Here is a 12,742-nt window from a genome sequence, read left to right on the forward strand (position 1 = left end):
ATAATGAAGTGCTCAATCATGTGATATAGAAAATGAGTGTTATAGATCTTGAGAAGGATAGAGGATAGAGAAGGATCAATCTGGGCTGGTGTAGTCAAGGAAGGCTTCATGTAGGAAACAGATTGAGCCGAGTCTTGAATGATAGAGAGACTTGGATAGGAGAGAAGAAAGTATGCCAGACATGCTGCTTCCTCCAACTCTGAGCACATTCTTATTCATCAGTTTTCCTGAGGGGAACTTTCAGGAGTGATGGTTATACCACCATTTTCCCAGAAATGGGTTTCATGAAGATGAAGTTTCAGTTTTCACCTTTTTTGACAGTTTCCTCTCCACTTCAGTAATTTTTGTCTGCTGTGTCATGCTCTAGCCTTGGTGTCTGGGGCAAAAATACTTTTTCCCTCAAAAGAGACTGTGAATTGAATATCAATCTCTAGAAAAATGATTATGAATTGAAGATTCCATGTTAAAATATATCTGAAGATCTTAAGTATTTTAATTTTTTTTAAGCAATGATTGCATTTAGTTCTGGGTTTCACATTTTAAAGAAGAAATGGTTAAGCTATACAGAGTGTCCAGAGGAGGGTGACCAAGGTGATGTGGAATATAATATTTACCTTAAAGTATTGGAAGGGTTGCCATGTGGGAGAGTGGTTGAAATTGTTTTGGTTGGGTCCAGAGGGAAGAACTAGGGATGATGAATAGAAATTACAAAGGACCAGTTTAGGCTTAATAGCAGAGAAAACTTCCTAAAATAGGCTGGGCTGCCATAAGAGGCAGCATGCTGCTTTTCACTGGAGGCCGTTAAGCAAAGGTTGGATGGCTGTTTGTGAGCTTTGTTGTAGATAAGATTCTTGTTCAGAAATGGATCAGATAAAATAACTGCTGAAGCTTCTTGTAACTCTGAAATTCTAGGACTTTCCAGGGCAAGTCAACAATTATGTTTTAGCAGGCAGGTAAGCATTGTGAATCATTGAATAGGGATAAGAAAAGAGGCCTCTGAAGGCAGTGGGATAAATTTGGAAAGAGCTCTGGTTTTGAATTCAGAGGACTGGGTTCACATCCTATCTCTACTACTTAGAACTGTGACCTTAGGCAAGCCCCTGAACTACTCTGAGCCTCAGTTTTTTTGTAAAATGAGGAGATTAATTAGATAATCTCCAAGTTCATTTCTAGCTTGAAACAATTACACAGACAAGAGAAAGAAGAAATGCTAAGGAACAACTCAGACTCTATGTCTTATGTTCTTTCTACATCATGCTGGCCCTCAGTGAAAAAAAATACAAATGCTTACAAATGTGCAAGATAAGTAAGGGTGCTGGGATCTTCTTTTATATTTTAGTAACCATAATGTGTTCCTTTTTTGGTGTAATGTGGTAGAAGGAGCATTGAATTTGAAGTCAGAAGGCATGACTGAGTTCTAATTCTGATGTTTTCTGTGGGCAGGTGGGTAAGGCATTTTCCTTGTGGTACCATGCAAGAAATTTACGTTTCAGGCTCCTAATCTGCAATATGGAGCTATAAAATACAGCCACCCCAAAGAATTATTGTAAGGAAAACAGTTCGCAAATCTTAAGACACTACATTTTGTGACCGAATATTAGTGGTAGTAATAGTAGTAATGAAACTGTTAGATGAGATCCATGATAGAGTTTACTTTATAGTGAATTAAATTATGTTCACATACCTAGTATAGAAGGCAGACTTTTTGTCTTTAAGGAAGTGATGATATAGTTAAGGTTATGAATTTGACAGAGGTGGTTCCAACGGCCTGTGATTGACCCATCATCTTCTTTTCTGTTCACAACAGGGCAATGATTGAAGAGAAGTATGGTAAAGATATGATCAACCTCTGCCGGAAGAAGCCCTGTGGGCAAAGTGAGAATAAGTATGTCCCTTTCCTTCTTTTTTGTTTCTACATTTGCTAATGTTACCCAGATTTCCTCACACCGCAAAGCCCTTTTTGACTAGGCAGAATAGGCCAGTAAAGTGAGAGATGCTGATCAGAATGTAAACTCAAGGTCTCATAGCCATGTTCTCCTTCAATTTGGGATGCATCCAAGTTGATGCCTTTTATTGCATCATTTCATGGTTGTCTATTCTCAGGAGTAGTGGTCCATTATTTGGTTCAGTGAAAGATATCAAAGTTGAAGTAATAAATTTTACTAAGCAGAGGTATGTGTAAGTAAGCACAGATTCCTTTGACATTCTCCTGTCAAGGCATATTTGGTGACTCTCCTGCCTCTATCCACCCTCAAGTAAAAGCAGTGGGCATGATAATTCAGTGGGTTCTGAGAAGCACCAAACTCAAGACATAGGGCCCACACCTGAATTTGAGGTCAGTCTTTCTTGGGGCAGAGAGGCACAGGCTGTTTTATAGCATCTTGGTCCACAGTAGAGCTCCTGAGGGCTCCCTGACTTTTGAGGAAGAATGAAAAGCCTTTGGTTCCTCCTTTCCTTGATGATGGTGCTTGTTCTCTACCAAAAGAAAAAAAAACAGCCTCAGCCAGAGAGAATAGTTAGTTCCTTAATTATTATGGTAATGTAGAAGATGAAAACGTCTTTATCAAAAAAGAAAGATGCTTATTTTTAAATACTCCTTAAAGTTCCTGATGAGGCATTCCAAATTCCACATTTATAGCAATGTGGGATCAAATGTATCTCCAGAACCTCCTGAAGAAATAAGGGGCAGGGCACCATAGGGAAGGCTCCTCTGCCTCTTCATTTCAGGAGGTCCTGAAACTATGTTTACTTTCTTTCAAAGGATTTCTCTAAGACATTAGTGTCTATGGATCGACAATCCTACTTCTTCATTTCCACTGACTGAAATGAGTCATCTCACATTCTCCTATCTGTTACTTCAAAATTTTAGACTTGATTTGTGATTTCAATTAATCAATAACCATTTATTAAATATCTGCTACATGCCAAGCGCTAAGTGCTGATTTCATTGGTATAGGGAACTCCTTATGAGGAAACACCCTTTGCCAGTGCGTATTGGCACCTGATCTGCAACTTATAATCTTAGAGAGCCTCCTGGGGCCCTAAGACATTAAGTGACTTACACAGAGCCCCATAACAACCATGTGTGAGAGAGAGGCCTGGACAAGTCACTTAACGTCTCAAGGCCCCAGGAATCTCTCTAAGACTGTAAGTTGTAGACGTCAATATGTATTGATAGTGTTTCTCTGTTAGGTTTTTTGAGTTCAAGATTCATTTTATCATATTGCCTCTTAAGTGCTAATTGAAAATATTAAAAGTATAGTGGACCTGCCAAATCTTCACAGAGAATGATTCATTCGTTTGTTCAACAAGAATTTATTGAATATCTACTATGTGGAAGACACTATGATTGGTTCTAGGTATACAAAAACAGTTGGTTTTACTACTGCGGGCATATGCAAAGATGTAGATATTACAGTAAATGCTGCAATAAATGCCAGATGTAGATATTACAATAAATATTACAATAAATGCCAGGAAAATGAATATATTTGTATTAATTATAATATTTTCTAGTCTTTGGTGATGTCATATTTAATAGCACCAGACTGAGAGTCAGGACACATGTTTTGTTTCATTGCTAGTTAGCTATTACTGGATGAGTCATGATACCTCTCAATGTGGCAGTGTTTGTATCTGTAGTAATATGGGTGGGGGCAAGGAGGTTGGACTAGGTTATTTTTAAGGTCCATTCTAGCTATTAAGTTCTGTATTTCAAGAAATGTTTTTGATTAGAAAAATCTTAGCACAATGAAAAAATCGGCACAGTGTCAGGGAATCTCCAGAAAGTTACAGTAAAGCTAGAAAAGTTTAGCATGGACCTTAATTGGCATTAGTCTATCCTTTAAATGGTTTACATGAGAACAGAACAAAAAGATGACTGAACTCATCATCTTTCTCTCCTAACCTACCCCTTCTCTCAAATTCCTTGTTTCTGCAGGTGGCAACACCATTCTTCCATTTATCTAATCTGAGTCTTCTCTTACCCTGAACCCTCACATTCAACTCGATTTCTATAGCATCTCTCTTACTGTTCTCTCTGCTCCCATTTTAGTTAACAGTCTCATTAATTTTCCCTCTGGGTTATTGTAATAAACACCTAAGTAGTGCCTTGGCTTCTAGTTTCTCTCCTCTTCAGTCCATCCATCCAGACAGAGAGACAGACAGATAGAACATTTATTGAGTGCTTACCAAATGCCAGACACTATGCTAAGTGATAGGAATATGAAACCAAGAAAAACAAGATGGTGTCTACTCTAAAGGAGTTCATATTTGTAGTGGAGGAAGATAGCCATAAAAGGGGAGCTAAGAAAGTGAGGGGTTAAGAGGAAAGTAAGGCACCCATATCAAGGGAATCCCAGGGTAGAACTAGGCTTAGAAGGGCAAGGCAGCTGGTGCAGAACTGGAACAGACTATAGTAAGCTGGGTGTGAAGTGAGTAGATGATATGGTGGTACAGACTGGAGAGTGGGTTTAAAGCACTGCTCTGATGAGGTCACTCCTGTGATTGAAGGAGTGGCCCTCAGAGGTGTACTGGAAAGAACACTGGATTTGGGATCCAAGGACCTAGGTTCCAGATCCAGCTTTCTTACAAATTTATGTGACCTTTTTGTACTTCCCTATGGTTCTTCCCCTTCATACCTGCCTCTGAGACAGGCCTTGGGCACGAACTCAGTTCTGTGATTGTCAAAGGATTCATAACATATAGGTTCCATCCCTGGTTTACTCTCATGTCTAGCAATGGAATGTTAGCACATGAAACAAAAATAGATTTCATTGGTAAGGGGACAAAGAGCCATGATTTCTCCCTTTTGCAAGCCAGATGTCAGCAACAAAACAGTATTAGTTCCCCAATAGGATGGTACTTTTCCTTAAGGTACTGTAGAGACTATGTATCTGTAGGTCCACCCCAGTTACTTCAATTGGGAGACTTTTCTATGTACCTGCTAATTCAGAGCCCACTCATTATTTCAGGCCATTAATGAATTCCTTTAGGTAGAGGTTGACCTTTGTTTGGCAGTGCAGCAGATTCCTGGAAACTACCTTGAAAGGAAAATAAATGTGTAATTATAATGTCCAAACTTGGTAAATTCCTCCTTTCTTGGCAGAGGTGGTCAGAAATGTGAGTGGAATATTGCATTGGCTGTCTGATTTGATTGATGCATTGGTTAGTTTTGCTGAGGTGCTTTTTTCACCATTTCTTTTTTTATTCGTTTTTGCAAAGGGATAACGGGTAAAGAAGGGCTTTTTGTAAAAAAAAAAAAATAGAAGACGAGAGAGATAAACAAAAGTGTAAGAAAAGAAAAGAAAGCATAGGTTGGAGAAGTGAGGTATGTAATATTGAATGAACAGAGTGTCAGAGTAGAGCTGGAAGACAGGGACTGTTGTGTCTGTCGTTTAGTCCATAAGCACTTATTAAGCACTTACTACATGCCAGGCACTGTGCTGAGCACTGGAGAGACAAAAAAAAGACAAAAGCATGGTCCTCCCAGGAGCCTGAATTCTAGCAAAGAAGACACTATGCAAATAACTATGACCATGAAAGACATATAACATGTAAATGGGAGGGAGTGTGAGAAGGAGAGCAGCTGAGGAAACCAGGAAAGGATTTGTGCAGAATATCCTTTGAAATCTGAGCTGTGAATATCGCTTCTGGGATTCTATCCCAAAGAGAGCACAGAAATGGGAAAGGGTCCCACATGTACAAAAATATATATAGCAGCTCTCTTTGTGGTGGCCCCAAACTGGAAATCAGGGGGATGCCCATCAATTGGGGAATGGCTGAATAAATTGTGGTATATGAATGTAATGGAATACTATTGTGCTATGAGAAACAATGAATAGGAAGACTTCAGAGAAGCCTGGAAAGACTTATATGAACTGATGCTGAGTGAAAGGAGCAGAACCAGGAGACCTTTGTACACAGCAATGACCACTGTGTGTGAGGAACTTTTCTGGTAGACTTAGTACTTCATTGAAATGCGTGGACTTAAAAAATGTCCAATGGACTCTTGAGGCAAAACACTTTCTACATCCAGAGAAAGAACTATAGAACTGGATCACAGATAGAAACAGACCATTTACTTTTGTATTATGTTTTATTTTGTTTTATTTTATGATTTCATTTTAATTCTTCTATGCAACATGTATTTAATAGGAAAGTACGTGTAGAACCTTGGGGCAGCTAGGTGGTGCAGTGAATAGAGCACCAGTGAGGAGTCAGGAGGACCTGAGTTCAAATCTCACCTCAGACACTTGACACTCACTAACTGTGTGACCTTGGGCAAGTCACTTAACCCCAATTGCTTCATCCTGGGTCATTGCCAGTCATCCTGATGAATATCTGGTCAGTGGATTCAGATAGCTGTGGAGGAGAAGTGAGGCTGGTGACCTGCACAGTCCTCACTCACTCAAAATAAAGTCAAGTGTAAGTCATGCCGTTATTTCTCTGATGGCATGGTGTTCAGCAACGAAGAACGAACACACACATGTGTAGAACCTATATAAGACTGAATGCTGTCTCAGGGAGGGAGTGGGGAGGGAGGGGGGAATAAAGGGGAGGGAGGGGTAAAATCTAAGATATATGGAAGTGATTGTTGAACACTGAAACCAAATAAAATAATTTAATTTAAAAAAAATAAAAAAAAATTTGAGCTATGTTTTAAAGGAAATCAGGGAAGCTAGGTGATGGAGGTGAGGAAGGAGAGCATTCTAGGCATGGAAGACAACCAGGGCCAATATCAGAGTTGGAGTCAGAAGATGGAGTATAGTGCTGTCTTCCAAAAAAAATAAAAACAAACAAGCAAACAACAACCTAAAAATAATATTTAAAAAATTAAGAAGTGGTAGTTTGTATTTCAAAAGGATGCTTAGTACTCATTTTCAGTCTTCTTTAAATAATAAAAGCTCATATTAGAATGTTATCAGGGAAATGTAAGACAAAAAAAATAAGGGCAGATCACAGTAAGGATGAAGGATAATTTTTGAATAGACCATGGTATTCTATAGTGTCCAGGGCATATCAAAAGAATTCCAGAGAGGGCTTCAGTGTACTGTGTGAGATTTATGGCAGGACATTATTTGGTCCTTTTCAAAATTGTAATCCTATCCCTTCATTTGTTTTTTCAGCACCTTGAAGAGGGCCCTGGAAGTCTTCAAGCAGCGTAAGTGATATGCCTCAGCTTATTCTCTGTCTCTTACTATTTCTGTATCAAACTAGTGAGAGTCTAATAGTGGTGGTACCTTCAAGTAGGAAAACATTCAACAGAATTCCTCGGGCTTTGTGATTTCAAGGGAGTTGGGCACCCCTGCATAGTTTTTCTTTATTCTTTCCATTTTTTCATTCAGCAAATATTACTTCATAATCAATCAACAAGCATGTGTTAAGTATCTGGCTATGTGCCAGGTAAATGTGCTGTGTGCTGGAGGTACAAAACCAAAACTGAACCAATTCCTGTCCTCAAGGAGCATATGTATTGTCTATTTAATGAGAGGTAATATGATATAGCAGAAAGTATCCTACACTTGGAATATCAGAGCTCTGGGTTCTAATCCAGCCTCTTTTACTTACAATGGAGGCAGCTAAGAGTCTCAGTACATAGAGTGCTGGGCCCGAAGTCAGGAAGACTTGGGTTCCAATCCAGCCTTAGATACTCACTAGTTGTGTGACCTTGGGCAAAGCGTTTAACCTCTATTTGCCTAGGAGGCAGCTAGGTAGCACAGTGGATAGAGTGCCTGGCCTGGAATGAGGAAGACCTGAGTTCCAATCCAGGCTTAGACACTTATTAGCTGTGTGAGCCTGACTCAGTCACTTAATATCTGTTTGCCTTAATCCACTGGAGAAGGAAATGGCAAACCACTCCATTATCTTTGCCAAGAGAACCCCACGGACGGTATGGACTACGGGGTTATGAAGAGTCAGACATAACTGAATGACTAAACAGCTGCAGTAGCAACAACGTACTTACTTTGTCCATGGCCAAATCACTTCTCTGAATCTCAGTTTCCTTGCCTGTAAAATGCATATAATAATACCTAATTATTAATAATACTAATTTCATAGAACTACTATGAGGGTCAAATACGACGCATTTTATGTAGCCTAAGATGCTTTTATAAATGGCAACTATTATTATTTGTTGTGGCATGTTTTTTTTTTTTTTAACAAAAAGGACTATCTTTACCAGTGTCAGGCAGAGTTGAGTAATAATCATCGTGGACCTCCTATGATATCCCAATAGCTGTGTCCTCAGTCAGTCTATTATGCACAAACTTATCTCCTTGACCATATTTTCATGTTGATGCCATTTGTGCAGGCAACTCAGGTAGCTCCCATCAGCTGAGTACATCATACTCTAAGGGCATTTGCTCCCACCCTCAAATATTCTTACATAGGTAACATCTGGCTAAACTGACTAGCAAGGGTAACTTTGATTTGTGTGTGTAGACTTTGAGTGTGCAGAAGGAAGAATGGTACTATGCTCAGGCTTTATGGGTTGATCAGAGGTGTTGGATCCTCTTTGTGCTTTCTTAGCTGTCTTATTGTTTTCCCAGACTGGATCTAACAACCAACTTCTCCTAAATTTTTGCACCATGACCAACAATTCCCTGGTGTTTGCCATAACTTAATGACTCTGTCCTTTTCTCTAACACAGAAATACACGCGCAATTTCTTCCTCCTTAGCCACTTATGTACAGACTCATTGTGATACTCAAGTGAAGTCCTGCCATCTCACACTTACTCAGTAAACTCACCTGGGGATGGTGGATAGTCAATTATCTTACTTCTTAGATGTTGCAGAGGCTGAATTCAGGAAGGGGAAGCCCTTTGGAAATAACCAATTCTCACAGTTTTTAAGCTATCAGTGTGAAGTAACCAATTCTCATTATTCAGTCCCATGGGACTGTTCCTCTTTTCTAGTTCTTTGTGGGCTGAGGAATGGCTTTCTTCCTGATAAAGCCTTCTTTGTCTTAATCACAATATCTGGAAATCAACTAGAAGATAAAATGAGAGGCCTTTCATCAAGGTTTTTCTCTCTGGACTATATTGCTTTTGTTGGGGGTATAAATGAGATTTAGGACTTTGCCATGAGATTTGTCAGTGAATCAAGTATGACAAGAGTCAAATCTGAACTCTACTCTCAGCTGAAATTCACTTGCTATGGGACCTTGATTATGCCACTATACCTTTGTGAGTGATCTTCATTTATGAGGGGATTTATACTTGGTGACTAGGCAAGCAACCTAACCACTGTGGTCCTCTGTTTACTCATCTGTAAAAATGAACTGTGTCTGTGTGTTTCACTTTTGGAAACATTGGGTACCATTCTCAGAAGGTGACTCAGGGGGTGTTTGGGGAGGACTAGCACCTCTGGTGCGAAGGCTTGCAGAGCCCTTTTCAGGACTGCTCATCCACCTTTCACCCACCTGCCACCTGTAGCTCCAAGAAGCTATAGTATGCTTAGTGACCATACCCCAGTAAACTCACCCAGCAGATTGAGTGTAATTAACAGGCCTCAAATCCATCAGTGAATTAGGGGGTTGTCTACCCCAAGCATACGAAGACTCCCCCTGGTGGAATGATTGGATGAGAGCAATTGGTTCCAACATCCATGAAGACAGTGGAAGCAGGCATGATGGAGCGCTTAGAGCTTGGTCAGGCATTAAAATGCCAAGTTCATCACTGGGCCATCACCAGTCATGCTGGCTTCTGTCTTGTCACTAGACTTCAATGACTGTGAAAGAGAGAGTGAGGCTGATGACTTTTGCACAGCTCTGCCTTACTTTGGTTCACATTCAAGTCAAGGCATCATACATGATGTTATTTTGGTCTTTGAAACGAAACGTTGAACAGCAACGGACTCAGTGACCCATCATTATAGATCTGATACCATCTCAGGTGCTACCTCCTAAAGCTTTTCCTGATTCTTCTAGTTGTTAGAATTCTCCCTCTCCTTAAATAGTCTTATTTTTTACTTATCTACATAGTATATATTTCTCTCAGTGGAATGAATGGAAGCTCCCTGAGGATAAGGACTGCTTTTTGTCTTTGGACCCTCAGTACCAGTGTGATACTTTACACACGGTGGTATGTTAGAAAGAGCTCTCAATTGGGAGTTTGGGTTCAAGTCCTGGTTCTGCTACTGATGTGTTATGTGATAAGTCCCTTACCTTCTTCATCTGTTAGTGTCTTCATCTGTAACATCAAAGGATGGGACTAGAATGTTTCTGAGGTCTCTTCTAACTCTTTTATAACATTCTCGCTCCTGCCACTCAGCACCTAATGCTTTCTACCTCTTTGAATGTGTTGAATTCTTTTAGTATGGTTGCAATTGATATATGCTGAGGGTGTATTGACAGCAATCAATCACCAAACTTTTGCTAAGTGCCTGTTATGGAACAGCAATTGGAAATACAAACCTGAGGTTTGTATGGATGGTGCCATTATGCTCAGAGGGCTGGACATTATGGAGTCAGGAAGACCTGAATTCAGAACACTTACAGGCTCTGTGACCCTGGGCAAGTCACTTGCCCCTCTTTGCTCCAGTTTCTTCATCTGTAAAAATGAGGATAATAATAGTAGTGCCAGGGTAGTTGTGAAGATAAAATAAAATATGTGTAAAGCACTTAGCACAGCGAAATAGCTACTAATAACATTATCAGCCATTATTTTAAATTTTTATATAATTTAATTTTAATATTATTAGCTATCATTAAACCATGAAGTCTGCCCTCAGGAAACTTTTCCAGCTGAGGAGAAAGCACATATATAAATAGGTATATGTGTTCAGTCGTTTTTCAGTCATGTCCTGCTTTTCATGACCCCATTTGGGATTTTCTTGGTAAAGATACTGGAGTGTTTTGCCATTTCCTTCTCTAGCTCATTTTACAGATGATGAACCTGAGACAAAGAGGGTTAGGTGACTCGCCTAGGGTCACACAGCTAGTAAGTGTCTGAGACTGCATTTGAACTTAGGAAGGTGAGTCTTTCTGACTCCTGGCCTGGTGGTAAATATATACAACATACCATACAAAACAATGCAAGATAACCTTTTGGGGAAGGCACCAGTAACTGGGAGAGGAGGGGTGGGGGTGAGGGGAAGAGATTAGAAAAGACTTCATGTGGAAAGTTGTGCTTGAGCTGGGTCTGGAAGGAAACCAGGGATTTCCAGAGGGAGAGGGCAGCAGAGAGTGCCTTGCATGCTCAGAGGACAGCCAGAGGGATGATCAAGTTGAATTGCCAACAGTTCTCTTACTAGTCGAAGAATAAGTTGGGATTCAGACTTGAGCCTCTCCAGATGTTAATTCTTTTTCTAGCTGGGGTTCTTTGCTTAATTTGTGTCATGGACTCCTTTGGTAATCTTCTGAGGCTCTTCTCAGAATAATTTTTTTTAAGTGAATAAAACAAAATAGAAAGAATTACAAAGGAAGCCCATCACATTATATTGAAATAACTTGTGAAAACATTTTTTAAAAGTTTCTGGATACCAGATTAAAAATTCTTGTTCTATATCATGTCCTGTCTAGTAATGAATGAATTTTATGCCATTGAATTTGTGTCAAGTACTTTAGTATAAGAAGGTGAATAAATTCAAATTTGTATTCATGTTGACATTGATTTCTTTTCTTTTCTTCTCCCTATTTTGCAGAAATAGACAATGTGGGACAATCACATCTCCAGTTGGCACAAACTCTACGGGAAGAAGCTAGGAAGATGGAAGAATTCAAGGAAAAGCAGAAAATACAACGGAAAAAGGTGAAGTTTTCCTGTCAGCAAAGAAGCTGCCTTTTTCCTGGAAGTAAATACTGTGATCCATTCTGGGTAGTTCATTTCCAGACCCATCTCCACCCTTACCTAATCTACTTAGTCGTTTTTGAGGGAGTACTGTTAATTTTCCAAGCCACTTGAACTTCCTCTCCTTAAAAACTACAAATACCAAATTCTCTATATTTGGAATGTGCTCCAGAGTGCTCAGTACACAATGACCAACTCCTTTCATGAATTATCTTTCATAAATTCCCTCTTGGAATCAAAAAGTAAATCTTTTGTGTCTTCTTTAGAAAGTCCCAAGTTTATTTAAGAATTACATAATTACTCATGTCACAATAGGTACTTAGTTGTACCACTTCCTTATTCAGCTATCTTGTTCTTTTTAACAAGTTTTGAAGGAAAATGAGTCAATACTAACTTCTCTTTTAAAAGAATACCTTTTCTTTCACTTTCTGGAAAATAGGCCATAGAGAGCAATCTTTGCTCCCTTAGCTCTAAAACCAAACTTTTGAGGTGTGGAGCAAGGGAGACAAATATGGATCTTTCCAGTCTTTTTCTAGAGCATGGAAAAAAGACAGTCCCATCACCAAAATTTCTATCCTAAAGATATTCCGACTGAGATAATAGTATCAAGTGTTAGGGAGGGACTTAGAGATCATGGGCTTTCTGAAACTGTAGCAGAAACAGACCAGGTATGACCAGATTAAGAGCCATTCCAGGTTCAACAAAATCCTCACTGAGGGTAAGATGCCCACTTGTGTAAGAGAAATGGATGTTTCTGGTATCCAGACCACTGTTGGTTGGACTGGGTTCATAAAGGCAAACTGAAAGAGAGAGTTAAACAACTATTCAGATGATTCGATCAAGGTTCATGGCCAAGCTGGATGTTTTGATCTCCAAAACTCTATTCCCCTAAGTAATAGAAGTATTCTTTGATCAAGAATTATTCACATAATGAGCTTAATAATTTCTT

At 39.4% G+C, this 12,742-nt stretch overlaps 1 protein-coding gene across 3 annotated transcripts in view; it reads left to right on the top strand.

Moving 5' to 3' along the window:
* Positions 1-12,742, top strand: part of PSTPIP2 (proline-serine-threonine phosphatase interacting protein 2) — an 80,197-nt gene that overhangs the window by 25,260 nt on the left and 42,195 nt on the right. For all 3 annotated transcript variants that reach the window (XM_072605229.1, XM_072605230.1, XM_072605231.1), the window contains 3 exons: positions 1,808-1,885; positions 7,128-7,162; positions 11,648-11,754. In XM_072605229.1, the coding sequence (XP_072461330.1) occupies positions 1,808-1,885; positions 7,128-7,162; positions 11,648-11,754 (220 nt within the window). The remainder of the gene's footprint in view (positions 1-1,807; positions 1,886-7,127; positions 7,163-11,647; positions 11,755-12,742) is intronic.

This window comes from Notamacropus eugenii, chromosome 4 (genome assembly GCF_028372415.1).
Source record: "Notamacropus eugenii isolate mMacEug1 chromosome 4, mMacEug1.pri_v2, whole genome shotgun sequence".
NCBI classification, from domain to species: domain Eukaryota; kingdom Metazoa; phylum Chordata; class Mammalia; order Diprotodontia; family Macropodidae; genus Notamacropus; species Notamacropus eugenii.